Source organism: Octopus bimaculoides, chromosome 18 (assembly GCF_046866305.1).
Source record: "Octopus bimaculoides isolate indiv1 chromosome 18, ASM4686630v1, whole genome shotgun sequence".
NCBI lineage: Eukaryota > Metazoa > Mollusca > Cephalopoda > Octopoda > Octopodidae > Octopus > Octopus bimaculoides.
The window spans coordinates 751,919-769,344 of NC_142945.1; the positions used below are offsets into that span (position 1 = coordinate 751,919).

The 17,426-nt window shown below is 35.3% G+C and overlaps 1 protein-coding gene across 28 annotated transcripts in view; it reads left to right on the top strand.

The window, feature by feature from the left end:
- LOC106871672 (peripheral plasma membrane protein CASK) overlaps positions 1 to 16,458 on the top strand; it is a 522,259-nt gene extending 505,801 nt beyond the window's left edge. For 12 of the 28 annotated variants that reach the window (XM_089365562.1, XM_089365569.1, XM_089365563.1 and 9 more), the window contains 5 exons: positions 2,709 to 2,849; positions 6,066 to 6,146; positions 7,980 to 8,182; positions 10,714 to 10,797; positions 14,498 to 15,476. In XM_089365562.1, the coding sequence (XP_089221688.1) occupies positions 2,709 to 2,849; positions 6,066 to 6,146; positions 7,980 to 8,182; positions 10,714 to 10,797; positions 14,498 to 14,674 (686 nt within the window). In that variant the 3' untranslated portion in view covers positions 14,675 to 15,476. Of the gene's footprint in view, positions 1 to 2,708; positions 2,850 to 6,065; positions 6,147 to 7,979; positions 8,183 to 9,827; positions 9,909 to 10,713; positions 10,798 to 14,497 lie in introns of all 28 variants that reach the window. The other 16 variants (XM_089365572.1, XM_089365579.1, XM_052974595.2 and 13 more) reach the window with 4 other exon arrangements.
- Positions 16,459 to 17,426: the final 968 nt, after the last annotated feature.

Below are 17,426 nucleotides of genomic sequence, written 5' to 3' on the forward strand. Positions count from 1 at the left end.
TGGCAAGTTAGGGATTTTAGGAAAGTAGATAATGTTGAGAGAAATGCGTCATTGAATAATGGGAAAGTTTCGAAGGTGCTGAGAGGCAAATAATGGGAGATAGAGAGATGTTTCAGCTGATATAATAATAAAGCTAGTATTAAGCTGACTTAAGGAACCTATAAACTGACATTATCAGCAGTTGGCAGTAAATTTACTGTCCAATTTCCACATGCCATTGCATCTATTCCTGATATTCTTCTAATGGTTACAGGTTCTAAATTGGTGATTTTTCTGAAAAGATGCTTCATTTCTATTTTATTTACATATTTTTTTTCTCCTTTCACCCTGTGAAACTAGAGAAATGTTTAATGGACTCCCAGAGTGTGTACCATATTGAAACTGTTGCTTTGATATTCCTACACGGTAAAGAAGACATAAAAAAAATAGATTCCATATTCAATTAGATTTGTTGTTTGTTTTTTTCTTCTTATTTTATTATGTCTTTTTATTTTATTTTATTTTTATGAAGTCTATTTTTGCTGTAAATCTTCTGATTTGCAGTGATATATGAAGAAGCCTCACAGTGATGGAATGAAACAGTCAATAATAGAGGAAATATCGAAGATATCTCTTTCATACTGTTTGATAAAAGTAGTTAAACTGCAGAGTTGCAAAATGATATTTTATGTAGCAGTAAATACTTGTAAGATTTAATACTATATAGCTGTGAAATAACAGTGTATAAGCAGTAATATGGCAGAAAGGCTTCAGCACAGAGCTGTAATACTGCATATAGACGTAATAATACCTGTAAGAGTGCTTTTATACTGTATGGCTTTCAATATAGGTAATAATGATTTCTAGTTGAGGCACAAGGCCAGCAATTATGAGGGGAAGGAGTTAGTCATTTAGAATGACCCCTGTACTAAACACAAGTTCCTTATTTTACAGACCCCAGAGGGGGGAGATGAAAGGTAAAGTTGGCTTTGGTGGGATTTGAACTTATAAAGTGACCCAAGACATGCTCAAAAGATTCTGCCAGCTTGCTACCTTTTTGTATTGGTAATAACATGGCCTTTCATATGTTGTCAACTACAAACACTTGGGAAAAAATAGAAGCCAAAGAGGGAACCTTCAAAATCATTTGATCAACTAAAAATAGCAGCAGAATCAACCTTAAATCATATACTGCCTTCTTAAAACTGAACGGATAATTTACAGTGTTTGACAAAGTGGCCATGACTGTAATGTTTGATCGTTGGATCAAGGCATACCTGGTACAGTGAGGGGGTTCAATAACAACAAGAAAGGGTTGTATATAATGAGTGCAACATCTGAGAATTTGGTGAATTAAACCAAATTAAACTTTCATGAGAAACAGTAGCACAGCATAGAATTGTCATCACCTGTTGAATGTGATAACACAACATGGTGTAGTCACCTGTTGAAGGTGGTTTAAATGATGAAAGACCCTAAAATTAGAGAACAATCCTGTCAGCCAATTTCTAGACATTAAATGATATTTGTTAAAGGGTTCTGCTGAAGATGAACACTATTACAATATACTATCCACAGTTGGAATTGAACTAAAAGCTACAAACTTCACTCTCTGCCTAGTACCCTACCCATTCACCCAACAACAATCTGATAATAATGTAGAATATAAACCACAATTATTTCCATCATAGACACAATACCTGATGATTGTTTTAACCTCTAAAGATAGATAAAACTAATTGATATGCTGTCAGATAAGATATTGTAATTATTTTTTTTTAATTCTTCTCTATTCTGGCATCAAGTCCAGGAATATAAAGTGAAAATATTCCATTAACTCAGCATATTTACCGAATCTCTTTCACATTCCTGACTTTATTCTATAAACATTGTTCAGTGTCACTTTAACACATTTTATATTTTGGAATCGACTTTTATGTCTGCTTTATATTCTGGTAGATAAAGAGATTGTTTCTATGCCTCAAGGTGTAACTACAGTTAAAGGAACTCTTGAAAAAAAAAAAAAAAAACTGGTAACACTACATGGAATAGAGCACTAGGATAGCCACAGCCCCAGTGCTAGCAATAATAATATTTTTTAACAAAAACCAAATGTCATAAATGAAATCATCCAAGCGATTTAGCAGCAAGACTGACCAGTATTTAACTGGTACTTTACTGACCTCAAAGCATGAAAGACAAAGTTAATCTCAGTGGGATATGAAATGAATCATGAACACCAGTCTCTAATTTAGGCACAAGGACTGAAATTTGGAAGATGGGGTGGGGAACAAGTTGATATCACTAACCCCAGTGATTGACCAGTGACTTATTTCACTGACCTTGAAAGAATGAAAGGTAAATTTGACTTCAGTGGAATTTGAACTCAAAAAGTAAAAAAGTTACAAATACCACAAAACAATTCCGTAACTTAATAATGATATAAACAACAATAATAAGAATTTCTTTTATTTGCCACAGGGACACCAGATGAGAGGAACATTAATAACACCCTTACAATTATGTACTGACACCCCACTTTATGTGTCAATACATATTCACTATGTGTGTATATAAATGTATACACGTGCATGTATATGTGTGTGTGTGTGTGTGTGTGTGTGTGTGTGTGTGTGTGTGTGTGTGTGTGTGTGTGTGTGTGTGTGTGTGTGTGTTAACTAGTTTGTTATAGTGTTTAATGTGAAAGGTCTTTCTTCTCTGTCTTCCAGGTCACTGTTCGTGGTTTGGACGGAAAAAAAAAGACAAATATTTAGCCAAACTCAATGCCATTTTTGACCAATTGGATTTAGTTACTTATGAAGAAGTCGCACGTTTACCTGCATTTCTACGGAAGACACTGGTCCTTTTAGGTGAGGATAATTTTGTTCCTTATTATCTATAATCATACTCATGACCCCTTTTACTGAGCCTCAGAGATGGGTAGGAAGGGCAAAGATCTGAGTGGAACACCTGCAACAGAGTGGGCTCTACTAAAAAGGTACTCGACATGGGTTCAGGGAACTTTTGTTTCCAGGACAAGTATCAGACAAGAATAAGCAGACGTACACCAGGAAACAAACATCAGACGTATCTACAACTGTCGTTACAATAATTAAGATCGTTATTGCGTTAGATTGCAATTATCTGTGAGAAAATGTTTGTTTTTCTCACAGAAACCATTTTATCATTAGCTTCCTGTGCCATCTCCTACCCCACTCATTCATTTAAAATAATCCTTTCTGTTATTTGTACAAAGTCTATAAAATACAATGAGTAGAATAATTTAAAACTCCACCAACAACATGAGCTTCGTGGACAAGGTGTCACCTTGGTGTGCAAACCACATCACTGCATCTGGTTTGCTTCATACACCAAGTCATGCAAAGATATACATTATGTCTTACAAAAAGAATAGAGGATAAATACCCAGGACATCTTTAATCATAGGTCCACCTGACAAAGACAAAAATGGTGTTAAAAAATCCACTCAAGGAAACACTCATCTCTCTCCCCCCTCTCCCCCCCTCTCTCTCATACACATTTCTCAATTTCTTTAGTTTTATCCATCTTGTTTATTCTTTACTTCCTAAAAAAAAAAAAATTCTCCAAGAATAAATTATGTGCATTTACATTTGTAAGCCTGAATGCGTGTGTGCATGCATGAATCTATATGTGCGTATGTGTGTATGCATGTGTAAGGCTATATGAATACGTGTGCATGTGTATGTAATTAACTGATGTGTGAGGTTATACCATATATGCATTTGTGAGTCCATATCTGTTAGTTCCCACATCCACCTTATTTCTTCTGCATTCATCCAAATGTGTCTCATATTCCCTCCTCCTCTTCCTCCTCCCACATCATTATTTCATGATTTCCCTCCCTCTTCATTGTGTCTGTTCTTTTAGGCTAACAAATTCTCTCCACCACATTTCTCCTTCCTTCTGCCCCCCCCCCCGCATCCTTTGTCATTCCATTCCACTCCACTGCAATCCACTTCAACCTATTCCCACTCCCCCTATATTACTCTATTTGCTTAATCTTGTTATATTCCATTGCTTTGAATAGCAACTCGCACATGTTTAAGGAATAGGAACTACCCCCCCCCCCCCCTTTCCCTCCCTGTCAACCTATGTACCTCTCTCTAACCACCTTTGCTCCCTACCCTTCCCCAGCCAAAGCACAAAATCTATCAAAAGTATTTCTATAAGCTAATTTAATTTGACACCAACTTGCCATGTATGCCTAAATCCATGAGAACAGGAGAGGGGGGGCACAAAGGTGGAGAGACAGAGGAAAACAGGAGGAGAGAGAGAGAGAGAGAGAGAGAGAGAGAGAGAGAGAGAGAGAGAAGAGAGAAAGAGAAAAAGAGAGAGAGAGAGAGAGAAAGAGAAAAAGAGAGAGAGAAATATGAGGTAGGAGGAGATGTCACTTCTATGACATGCATTTAATAGAAATATTGTATCAACATCGAAACTGCACATGATTCCTGCAAACACCTCCACCGCTACAAACATTACTTCTACTACTACTACTACCACCACCTCCGTGACCACCACCTCCATCTCTGCTACCATCACTACCTTTATGACCACCTGTACCATCACTACTTCTATAAGCACCATGAAGACCATCATCACCTCTTCTACCACTGCCATTACCTTTCCAACCAAGACCACCACCACAGAATGGTTGCCTCCTGCATTCCTTACATTACAAATATGACAGCAATGTTAAGTAATCAGAAATGGTGGTATTTAAACTCTCTGTGAACTAAGTCAACTTTATGAGATGTAATTACAAGTTGTAACCAGTTTATCTCCAGCACAGACACCTCTCAGAACTCTAGAAGTATGAACCCTTATCCTGCAGCCATCTCTGGAATTCTCAATGCCAGAAGTTTCCCTATACCACCACCACCCTCTTCTATCCTTTATGTACATCCAGTTGTCACTTGAATGCAAATAGAATTTGGTTACCTGAACCATGCTTTTATTGTTTTAGGTGTGTGTGTGTGTGTAGTCGTGAATAGACATAGATACCCTTTCAGCCCTCCCACCTTTGATCTTGAAGAACATCCAAGAGGTAACAACTAGAGAGAGAGAGAGAGAGAATTATGCCAGCAACTTGCTGGTTTGTATGTCACATCACTCCTGTAGTGTGACATGAAGTGTCAGACTCAAAAACACTTACTACTCAGTCCAGTTATTGAACCCATGTCCTGATGATTGAGAGCTGAACACCCAAAACTTAAACTACAAGTCCTTAGACTGCTACTATAATGGGCTCTGAGCTTTTGAACATATCCTCTAAACCCAGCCAGACCTTTTGATAGTCTCATCATACAAAATTGTGTCTCACTTTTCCCTGGACTGTACAAAACCCAGAAAGGTTCCTTGTGTTAACTACTCCCCTTCAGGTGTTCCCACTGATCGGTAACCCTATTATGCACCGTTCTAGTGAACGTGAAGAAATAAGTCACAACCTATTTATTGCTCACAACCTAGTAAGGCTTTTTTTTCTTTTCTTTTGAAACACTACAAAAATAATTATCTCCCTTTGACTGTGACAAACCCAAATTTACATTCAGTAATTCCTGTTCCTCTATTTATAAAGTTTCTCAAACTCACAGCTGGACTTCATAATTTGATGAACTGATATTGTGTATTTTGTTTTGTGACGTGAGCTCATGTCACTATCACTCACAAATGAGAACTCCCAGCGAAACTTCACACCAAGGGGTTCTGTCCATCTCTCATGTCAACAGTTTCTTGTTGGATCCCAGTATCACAATGTGTGTGTGTGTGTGTGTGTGTGTGCCAACAGAGAGCTCTCTATCTCTCTCTGTCTCTCTGATCCACACTATCAACACATTGGTTGGTTTCCCCCTCCACATACACTTCCCTGCTCTGGTCTTATATATCTCAGATGTCATTTGAACTTGCAATATAAAGGGATGTAACTAAATACTGAAATTTCTTCCTTTGCTCCACCGATTCTGCCACTTCCCCCACCCTCACCTAACAATTATCAAAATGTATTTTAACAATTCATTTTTCCAAAATCTGATCTTTTTCGTCACCAGGCGCACATGGTGTTGGACGAAGGCACATCAAAAACACATTAATTACAAGTCATCCAAACAAATTTGCTTATCCCATTCCACGTAAGTATGTTCTACTTAGCCATATTGATCAACAGCACACAACTGGTGGATGAACTAAGTATTTTAGAACTCTCAACTAATCTTTCTTTCCTTTTTATTATTCCTGACACTGTTTGACATTTATGTTTAGTGTGGAGTTGTACCAAGGTACGATTAGACCCTGCAGTCTGAATCAACTACAGGGTACACTATAGGAGGACTCTGTCCAGTGAGTAATTATCTGAGATGTTATTAGCTGGTATACTCTGTATTAATAATAGTACCATAGTACTACAGTCCATAGTACCAGCCTGTATCAAATATGGTCCTGGAAATTGTTGCAATCTATAGCAAATATCTACTTTATATAATGAAGTGTAACAGATATATCTTTAAGGTATAATAAGGTGTTGTATTAGATGTCTAAGGTACTATCTTATACTATGGTGTGTAATAGAGGAATCTATTTAAAACAGTTGATGCTAAAACTTGACAAACTATGAGCAAAAACAAATTTATAAACCTAGCAAACAAGATCCAAATATTTTGATGCTAATTTCATTTCTTAAAGCACGATGACTTAGCGTTTTTGAAAAGGACATTGAAGTGAATCTTGATTTTCAATATCCTGTGTTGATCATGTTGGAATAAAGCTAGAAATAGAGTGGATAGTACAAAGTGGAAAGCAATGAAAATTCTCCATCAACTCCAGAAGAAAATCCATGGAGAGAATGAAGAGAGAAAAGAAAGTTGTATGAGACAAATATCTTGGTAAACAAACAGTGATGTTTTTAATAATGTTACAGTAAGGATAATGCCTTAGCAAAGGAGTTAGGAGGAGAAGGAGGAGAGTTATCAGAAAATAAAGAGTAGGAAGAGCAAGTGGGGGTGGGGTGGTTTACAAAGGAGTGTTATTCACTGATGCATAAAACAGGAATGTGAATGAAGCCTCTTATATGAAATGTTTAATTTACTGTAAGAACAGAAAAGAGGAAGGAGATAAAATGCATAATTAGCTTTCAAAGTTTAATCAATAAGGAAACGGCCTGGTATCAAAGAGATGCAGCTTGGCATTGAAATGATTTCTTTCCAATGGAAACTAGTCGAGGAATTGTCAGTGGATCTATTGATAAGTAGCGACTATTGGCTGCTCTTTTGATCCCTCGATGCTGGCAACAGAGAGAAGAACTAATACGGATCCTTCGATAACATGCAATTATTTGAGATACTAGTCTACATCTCCAACAGACATTTATTTAAAGAATTTTTTGACTTTTTGATACAAGCATCTCTATTAAAGCAATTCTTGTACACCTTTTGATCAACGGTTTAGAAAAGAACTCTTCTCACTCTCTCAGTTCAGTTATTCTCAATCTTGCAGATCATTTACTTTTTTATAATTTATACAACCATTTAATGTACGACTCTTGTTGAGTATTGGTGCTAGAATTTAATTATTGAATTTTGATATATTGACCTTAATTAAGCAATTCATTTAATGATGTGAAATTAACTCTTCATTCACACAAAATCAATCAAGAGGATATGCCACCAGACTACAAATCCAGAGGTAGCAAGCTCACTTCATTCTTTATTTTGGTAACTCAATTTTATCTATGAAGAAGAGGAAGATTATCTGGAAATGTTTAGAGAATAAAAGTTTATGCAGTGGAGTGCATAATCTTATCTGGCTAATCCCACCTTTAAAGACAACAAGGCTAAGACCATATCATAGAACTGCTTGATCAAGGTTGAGTTAAGCTAACCAAATGCAATAATTATTTCTCAAATTGTAGAATTTGTTAATTAAATCTCTTTTGGTATAGAAATAATTTTCTCTCTCTCTCTCTCCAGACACAACACGACCGCCTCGAAAAGATGAAGAAAATGGGAAAAATTACTATTTTGTGACACGAAAGAAAATGATGGCTGATATAGAAGCTAACGAATATTTAGAATATGGAACACATGAAGATGCTATGTACGGAACGAAATTAGAAACAATACGACATATACATGCTGAAAGTCTTATGGCAATACTTGATGTAGAACCTCAGGTAACGACATCTTCATTAACACTGTCATCATCAACATGTATAACACGATCATCATCATCAGCATCACTAACAATAGTCACCATCATCATCCTCATCATTAACAACATCATCATCATCGTATTCTTGTAACTGATTTTATTCTGGGTTTAAAAAGCCATGGCTGTTGAATGCCACATCAAATGCTTAAGGAATTTTTTCTTTTCAGTTCTGGGTTCAAATCTTACTGCAACCAATTTATAATTAATGAAAAGTTACCTCCATTAGAGTATATACCCCATGATGGTGGGGTGTTGAGATCATTCTGGGGTCATGTTTGAAATAACATCAAGTCACTTAGTCAAATCCCCAGAGGAATTACATAAACTCACTAATTTCCAAAAGACTTTTAGCAAAGCCTTACACAATAAACAGCTTAGTTCAGTCAATGGCACAACATAGCAACTTGAGTTCAATTCCCAATGGGAACTCAATTTGTCATTTAAATACTTTCAGAAAGAAATCACATAAAGGACACCATGTCTATTTGATGCTAATATTTCAGATGTGGCTTTGTCATAAACACCCACATTTCTGTGGTTAGTGGTTCAAAAGTTTACTTTACAATCATAAGGTTTGGTGTTCAAAGTGTCTTTTTATAACGTCAGACTCACTAATGCTTTTTGAGTGGAATTTGGTAGAGGTAGATGGGGGGGGGGGGAGAAAGACTGTATGGAAATTAACATCTCAAGTAGGAACCAGCTGTCCCAAGACTTAGAATTGAAACTAAAAATGGTGAATTTGTTGAGAAAGTTAATTCAGTGACCATTTAGAAGCTGTTTCATTGATTCATTTTCTTAGTCGTAGACTATACACTCACACAAGGGCACACATAAGTCTCCAAACTGCTTAGACTTGTGACATACTTCTATGTTTAATTTCTAGCCCCTGCACCATAATTAGAAGTGACCAGAACATTTTAATAGTCACACAAGACTACCAGTATTCCTTACATCATATATATAAATCTTTTCTTGGAGCTGTTATGACTTTTGTTTATATTTAGTTTTTGACTGAAGAACAGAAAAATGTTTGCAGGCATTTTTAAGTCAATTTCCAATTTTTATTTGTTCTTACAATTTTTCTTTTTCTTGCAGCCATTTATCAAGGAGTCATTGTTTTGTGCATCGGAATGAGTAACAATTGTTTGATTAAGTGGATTAATTTTGTCTGATTAAGATTGATTTGAAGACCATTGAATCAATAATCCAGTGTGTGTGTGTGTGCGTGTGTGCGTGTGATCATGTGTAAGAAACAGCTCACACACACACCTGTCATTTATTCAATCTCCCTCATTGGTGAGGGTTGTTCAATTGCCAACAATAAAGAAGATTCATTTGTTAGGCTGTGTGTGTGTGTGTGTGTGTGTGTGTGATTGCACTGGCAAAATTATAGTAATCTCTAGTTTAACCATATAGATGCTGTACTGACTGAACCAACCCAAATTTCTATGAAGAGTATCCCATCATTGGTTCTTAAATCTGTAGAATTTAGATGAGTCTCTGTCAAATAAATGGCTTATCAATGGTCTGTCTTCTTCACTGCCACAGATCCCCCCCCCCCATAAACTAACATTTATACATATTTTTGTGCTTGTCATTTTTTTCAGGCAGTAAAGGTGTTGCGAACAGCAGAATTCTCTCCCTTTGTGGTATTCATAGCAGCCCCTACGATACCAGCTGTGACTGAGGTAAAATTTGATCCGGTGTCATCGTGTCATGCCTCATATTAACCTTCTTCAACCCATTGCTTTTTCTGTCTTCAGCTGACCTCAAACCCTTCTGTGTTTACATGTGTGTGTGTGTGCGTGTAAAACCTTAGTTTCTTTTTCTTTTGTAACCCCTATTGCTCCTTATTTAGTTTTTTGCTGCTTACCGCCAGCTTATTCTTGTGTCTAGAATCTTCTTCATTGGAAATATGCTGTCATTCAATTCTCTAATGTTTCCGTTTTGTTAAAAAAAATTTTTTTTAATTAATGTTATAATGAAATACATCCAAAATGGGTGTGTGTGTGTGTTATAAATACACACACACACACATGCATCCACCCACACACTTATGTGTGCATACATAAATTACTGAACAGTTTTGGCTTCAAAAAACGAAACCAAACTTTTTCATTCCTTTAAAAAGAATTTACGCTATTTTGATGTTAGACAATTTCTTTGAAGTGTTGTTTGAAGATTTGCATGAATATTCTGGTCTGGTATTAGTTTCTTCTGGAGAGAGCGTGACGGGTGAAGGTAATGGATATGTGTATCATATTCTATCCAGCCTATTTTTCTCAGGTAAGAAAATACAAATATATTTTCTTGTAGGTAAGAAGGCAAACAACAAAACCAAATACAAAAAAATCACCGAGGAACAAACCATTGCTGACTCTGCATGCACAGCTGTGATTTCTAATTTCTGCTTGATGGCTTCTAGCTAAACCTCCCCACCTTTTAACTTTAGTATTAAAATGCATGGCATTGTCCTGATTTCATTTTTTCCAGGATCTGAAAGCTTTACGTACGGCTGAGTTTGCTCCCTTCATTGTCTTTATTGCCCCACCATCTCTCAGTGATGCCCCACTACATGTAAGTGAATTGATGCTGTTTGCCAATGACATTTAACATGGTTATGTAGTGAAGAGACAAGTCACCATCACAGATTTTTATCCTCAAACTGGAATGATTTTTTTCTTCTCTTTCATGACTTTCAAAGCAATATTTTTAAATGTTAAAAGAAAATACACAAAAATCTAAAAAAAATATGCAAACTATTCCTCCACTTCTTTTCTATGTTTACCTTAATTCTTTGAAACAGTCCCTACTCAAAATCTTCAAAATAAGCTTCACGGAAAAATACATTATTTCAACTTTAATGCCAAGCTACAGTAATTAAAGCACAAGTTTCTAAGGCCACAGGCTATGACGAAATTGTTTGACTCAATACCAAAATGACAATGGTGGAAATAGGGAGCACATAGATGGGGTGCTCTCCATTTGACTGGAAAGAGGTGATGGGAAGGCATGGAGCCTCTGGCTCACCCTCCTTCCTGATGTCAGCCACACAGACATTAGTGTACCCTACTTTCTAAATCTCATTCCGTTGTTAATTACTGGTACCTAGTGCTCTACCTAGCACCTTCTAGATATATGATGATAATAATAAAGATGGTTTCCTATGTGGAAGGCATATTTAGTGTTCAGTCTGTCTGTGTGTCTTTGTCTTCATTAAAGTGGTAGAAAAGTGAAGACATGTAACATTTAGAACAGAGAGAAACCTAGCAGAAAACTGGACTTTGGTGGGAGATTTGATTAAGTAGACAGAGGCAGACAGGCGAGGATTCAAATTCAGTGCAGGTATTTTATTATACTCCTGGTTAGGAAGACTACATTCTACATTCCTCATTTTATCAGGTTCTTAAAAAGAAGCACTGGATTGTCTGAGGAAATTATCTCATGTCTGTTATCCACTGAAGAATTTGTCTCATTCTTTAGAAGTACTGGAGTAATTGGACCATAAATAAATGGTATGGTAGATTTCAGGATGGACTTTGAATGAGGATACGTTGAGTATTGATACACAGAAGATTGAGGAATGTAATCTTAGGTGAAAAAACCCCAAACGATCTTGAAAGTTACTCATGCTAGCCTCCAATTCTTTACTGTGTAAAGATGACCTTTGCATGTACAAAAGCTTTCTGTTGCAAATTTATGTTAACAAGTAAAACTGTCATCTTGCTTCGTGGATGTCAAAGAATCATTGCTATCTTAAAATATGGTCATGCTGGGCAGTTACCCAGGGGCACCACAAGTGCAGGGGCTCAATGCTAATCTAAGCTGGTCGTCAATAGATAATTATTATAGGGCCTACTGCAATGCTTTGTAAAGCTGTCAAGGCCGCACTGTGTGGGATGTAGATGCAGGAGTTGACTGAATGTTCATCCAACACTTTCGACAGCACACATAATCTGAACTACTGAAAGCAGTGGGAGGACTATCAATTTGACAAGTGTTTAAATGAGTTTAACTTCTCTGGATATTGGTTAGTGAGAGAGAGAAAGTGACATACTGACAGACAGGTTCCATCAGGGCTGATTTACCTGAAACTGCACAAAAAGAAAAGGTAATATTCTCACTGGGTCTCACTGGCCCCAACAGCTAGTTATGGTACTCACTTCAAACTTCACATCACAATGGCACATCATTATTTCACTGACTGCAGTATACCCGGTTCATATCCTCCTACCAACACTGTCCTTACTCAGTTAGGATGGATACAGCTATCCCCGACAGTGTAAAAATGGGAAAACAATATGCAGCATGGTCTAAAAGAAACTGAAAATCAGTGACAGCAGACACACTGCATGGCACTGCAGGAAAGTGCAATAGAGCCAAAAGATAGTAACCTCCATTCAATACAAGCTGGTATCCCATATATGTATATATAGTTGAAATTTATAGAAAAACAAAAGACTACGTTTCGAGCCTCAGCTCTTCAACAGAAAGGAGCACAAGGAAATAAACAGAGGGAGCATAAAAGCAACTTTTGGAGCTAGCAGTCAATCATATATATATATATATGTATATATATATATATATATATATATATATATATATATACATATATATATATATATATATACATATATATATATATATATATATACATACATGTATATGTATGTATCCCACAGCTGTACAAAATCATCACTTGATAGTTTGTGTTTAACGACTTTCTTTGCTTATTTCTTTCATGTGTGTCTGCACCTTTGCATGTTCTCTTGCATGTTGCACCATGTTGTGAAATTCTAAACACTATCCCGCTTATATTTGTTTTTTATTCTCATTACGATTGATATTATTAAACTGACAAACATTGTTATTTACTGATATTTGTTGTTGTTGTTGCTATGGGCACTAAATCGGGATAAGTTGTGGAATATTAGACGAAATAGAGTTTTACTTTTTAACCTCCCAGGGTTGATATAATACCAGTTATGTACTGGAGTCAATTCACTATAGGGAATCAATACCATTTCTTAGGGAAGTGATGTAAGACATGAAATTTTTGGACAACTAACACTGCAATGTAGTCTCAGTGGCCATTCGAAGTCATTGAACTTCATTTTGATGTCTTTAGAAACAAAAGCATAAACGTCACAGTGACAATTTTGGGAGAGAGGACTTGTCGATCACATCTAAGCCCCGTGCTCTACTTGCACTTATTTTATCAAACCTGAAAGGATGAAAGACAAAGTCAAACTTGGTGGAATTCAAACTCAGAATATGTAAAATAGCAGAAGAAATTCCACCACTAAGCATTTTATTCAAATTGCTAATGATTCTGTCAGTTCATTGCTAGAATTGAGAAGCAAAAGTTGTCCAAGTTGCAAGTGTAATTCAGTAGGAAATACTAAAGATTACACACACTCCAATCACTGTATCATGGTCCATACTATTTACGAATGGTGGGGAAATAAATCAAAGAAACCAAACAGATTAAGGCAACATGTTGCAAATGGCCAAACGTTCATGATACCCTTCTGTATCATGAATTTTTTACAGTGAGGGATGGATGGGTTGGCTGATTCCCCTAACAAGGTACAGGGCTATCACAGGAGCAGACCCACAGGCAACCCGTGAGTTTCAGGCACATAGCTGCACCATGCAGAGTGACAATATCCTGAGGTCTATCATTATACTCCATAGTTACATCACTACTATACCTATAATTCTTGAGAGCTAACTTTAAGTTAGGCGTTCGCAATAAATCTAATCCTATCACTTATAACCCTCCACCTTACTGAAGACAGAATATAGTAATATTGTTAATTGCTGCAGAATCACAGAACCGGTTTCAATTCCTGGTTCTTGCCATTACATTAAACTGAGAAAGTCATATATGCTTTCATTTTCACTCCTCTTCACACAGAGATCAATAACTGGTCAATAAGATTGGTCACCCATTAATAGATATCTAGTCACGGAGTTTCAACTAATGAACTTTAGGCATGAAAGAGCTATCAATCTTCTTCATCACTCAAGCAAATATTAACCAGATTTGATCACATCAGCTTTTTCTCTCATGCCTTTCTTGAGTCTATCAAAAGTATTTAAATGCATGTGTGTGTGTTTAACTTGCTAACATATGTGTATGTATAAACTATCATGCTGGCATGTGTGTGTGTGTGTGTGTGTGTGTGTGTGTGTGTGTGTGTGTATCCTTGCTGAACATTTATGATGTATGTTCATGTGTAACTATTTATATGTGATTTATTCCATTTTGCAGGATGGAAGTTTAGAACGGCTAGCAAGAGAAAGCGAGCTTCTTGAAAAAGCTTATGGACATTACTTTGACATGAAAATAGTAAATAATGACATTGAAGAAACTATTCAAAGTCTTGAACTAGCCATTAAGGATATATCTGTAACGGCACAGTGGGTCCCAGTTAGTTGGGTCTACTGAGAGATATATAACTGGACAATAAAACAAAACTCTGAACTTGCTAACTGCCTCCTTCACTCGCAACCAAACATTCTTCAGATTTTTTGCTGCAACGAAACTATCAGCATTTTCTCTGATAACTTTACCTATCAAACCCACTTTCCCATCAAACTGTGAACAAAATCTGGTCCTTACAATACGAAACAAAGATCAGAAATCAGTTTTGTTTGTTTTTAATTTTTGGTTTGTTATAATTATTAAACAAAATTTTTAAAAATCATATAAAAAATAAAAATAAAACAACTACACAGAAAAAGAAACTCATGGCAGATAAAAAGAGGGAAAAAAAAAAGTAATATTTTATCTGTTTTCTTACCTGATGGCATGGTTTTATCTGAGGTGTAGCGCCTTGATCCTGTTGACAAAGGAATATTACCCTCATCTCCCTGTTTTGTCAATTAATAATAAATACAAGGAAAGAAAGGCACAAGAAGAAGAAGAAGAAGAAGAAGAAAGGAAGAAAATGAAACATTAATTACATTTCAACAAAAATGTGAAATGATAATTCTGGGAATGATTCTGAAAAACGAGACCAAACAAAGAACTAAATTTCATTCTTCATCCATATGGCTCAACCTTTCAACAACCAATCAATCAATTTGCTGAGCTTACCTCTATATTTTGCAGCAGAGAGTGCAATTCAAATTTTTTTTTTTTCTTCAGTGTGTGTGTGGTTTTTAACATTTTTTTTTTATCAAAGGTTTGTGAAGAACAACAACAAGAACAAAAACAATTATCACAACTCAAAAAAACAAAACAAAAATTATTTTTTTCTAACCTTATCTGTGGTTTGTATTAACAGATTTCTTCTCAACAAGTAGCTTGACACATCTTTAGCATCTGTTTAGTAAATATACAAACATATACACACATATATAAATATAGACATATACATACACAGAAGCACAATATGTGTTATGTACATATGTATATAATCTATAAATGCATATAAATATATAGATAAGCGTATAAATTTGTATACATACAGACTACATACATTTATATATATATATATACATACACACATACACATTATATTTACATATACATATTATATAATAAACAATTTTCTAACTATGTTTTTTTTTATCAAAAACATTTCATCTGTGTATCAGACTATTTTATTTGGACCAAACTTCCAAAATCCATTTTCATCAGCGTTTCCAGGTTATCTCCAGCACATCTTCAGGATGTGGGTTCTGTACAGCCCTTTATAGAGTTGACAGCTTGTTTACATAGATTTTCCCTGCCAGAATTTTACTGTTAGCATATTCAAGCCCTAGATCTCTCGATCTGTGTTTATGATGCATGTGTATGCTGTTTGATAATTGCAGCCTTGTGTGGTGGCTATATTAGTATTGCCCCCATGATCAATTGTCTGTTTCTGTGTGGAGGAAATATTTTCTGTTAATATCTTCCTGTAGAGCTAATATTGCAACACAACACTACAAATAACATTCAACATACATCACAAGTGAAGACCTGATGGTGTGGAACTTGAACACTCAGTCAAATTCTTGTGGCATAACCATAAGCCGTCTATCAATGAAACAAGCATTACAAAACCCACCATGCTTCCACATCCTGAAGACGATGTTCAGATGGCCTAGAAACATTGCTAAAGATAAATTTGGGAGATCTATTACTCCAAATTGTAAAGGTTTGATACACAGATATGAGAAAAAAATGTTAATAAAGATTAAATTGCAACATAGTTATGTTCCCAATAAATGTTTAAAAGAAAAGTTGTTTCCCATTCATACAAACATATAGACAGATGCATATGTGTGCAATGTGTGAGTGCATGTATGTATATCATACATACATATATGTACAAGTCTTGTAGAATATGTATGTATATGTGTGTATATATATATATATATATATATATATATATATATATGTACATAAGCACACACACACAATATATATATATATATACTATATAGATATATAAATAGAATTTTAATATCTCATAGGAAAAATAAATCCATTATCCATATTCACACTAAAGCAAAAGAAAAACAAAAATTAATTTTAAAAAATAATATAAAATAAAATAATGGGCGATGCCACATCATAAAATTACCAATATCACTTGTGAAAGAACAATTGTGATATTGAAGTAATTTTATCTCAAACTGTTAACCCTGCATGATTCTCCAAATTGGGAAATGTGCAGAGATCTCTTTCAACCCTTCTCACATCTTTCTATAATTCGCTCTTTTTTAAGATTCTTCTTTCAAAAATTCCACTTTTAATTCTCTCAAAATTGCTCTCTTATTTAACTCACAGCAATATAACATCCATACATTTTACCAAATCTGCTCTTGTTGGGGTGGCGGGATAAGGTGAGAGGAGAGGGGTGAGATTAATAGTGTAAAAAAAAAAAAAAGCGAAAAAAAAACTTGTTCTAAATCTCACTCTTGTAAACTTTCATCTTCTGTCATTTCTCTTTTAAAATTAATTAATGTTTTTCAAATTGAAAAATCTTTATATTAATAATAATATGACAGGTTTCTGAACAGACAAAAAAACAAAACAAAAAAAGAAGTCATTTCTTTCTTTCTTTCTTTCCTTTCTTTCTTTCTCAGGATTATGGAGATTTTTCTCTCTTTCACTTCCATTGTTTGTTTTTTGTTTGTTTGTTTGTTTTTACACAACTGTAAACAAATTTTGTAGAGAGTTTCATAGAACGAGAAGTTATACCCCT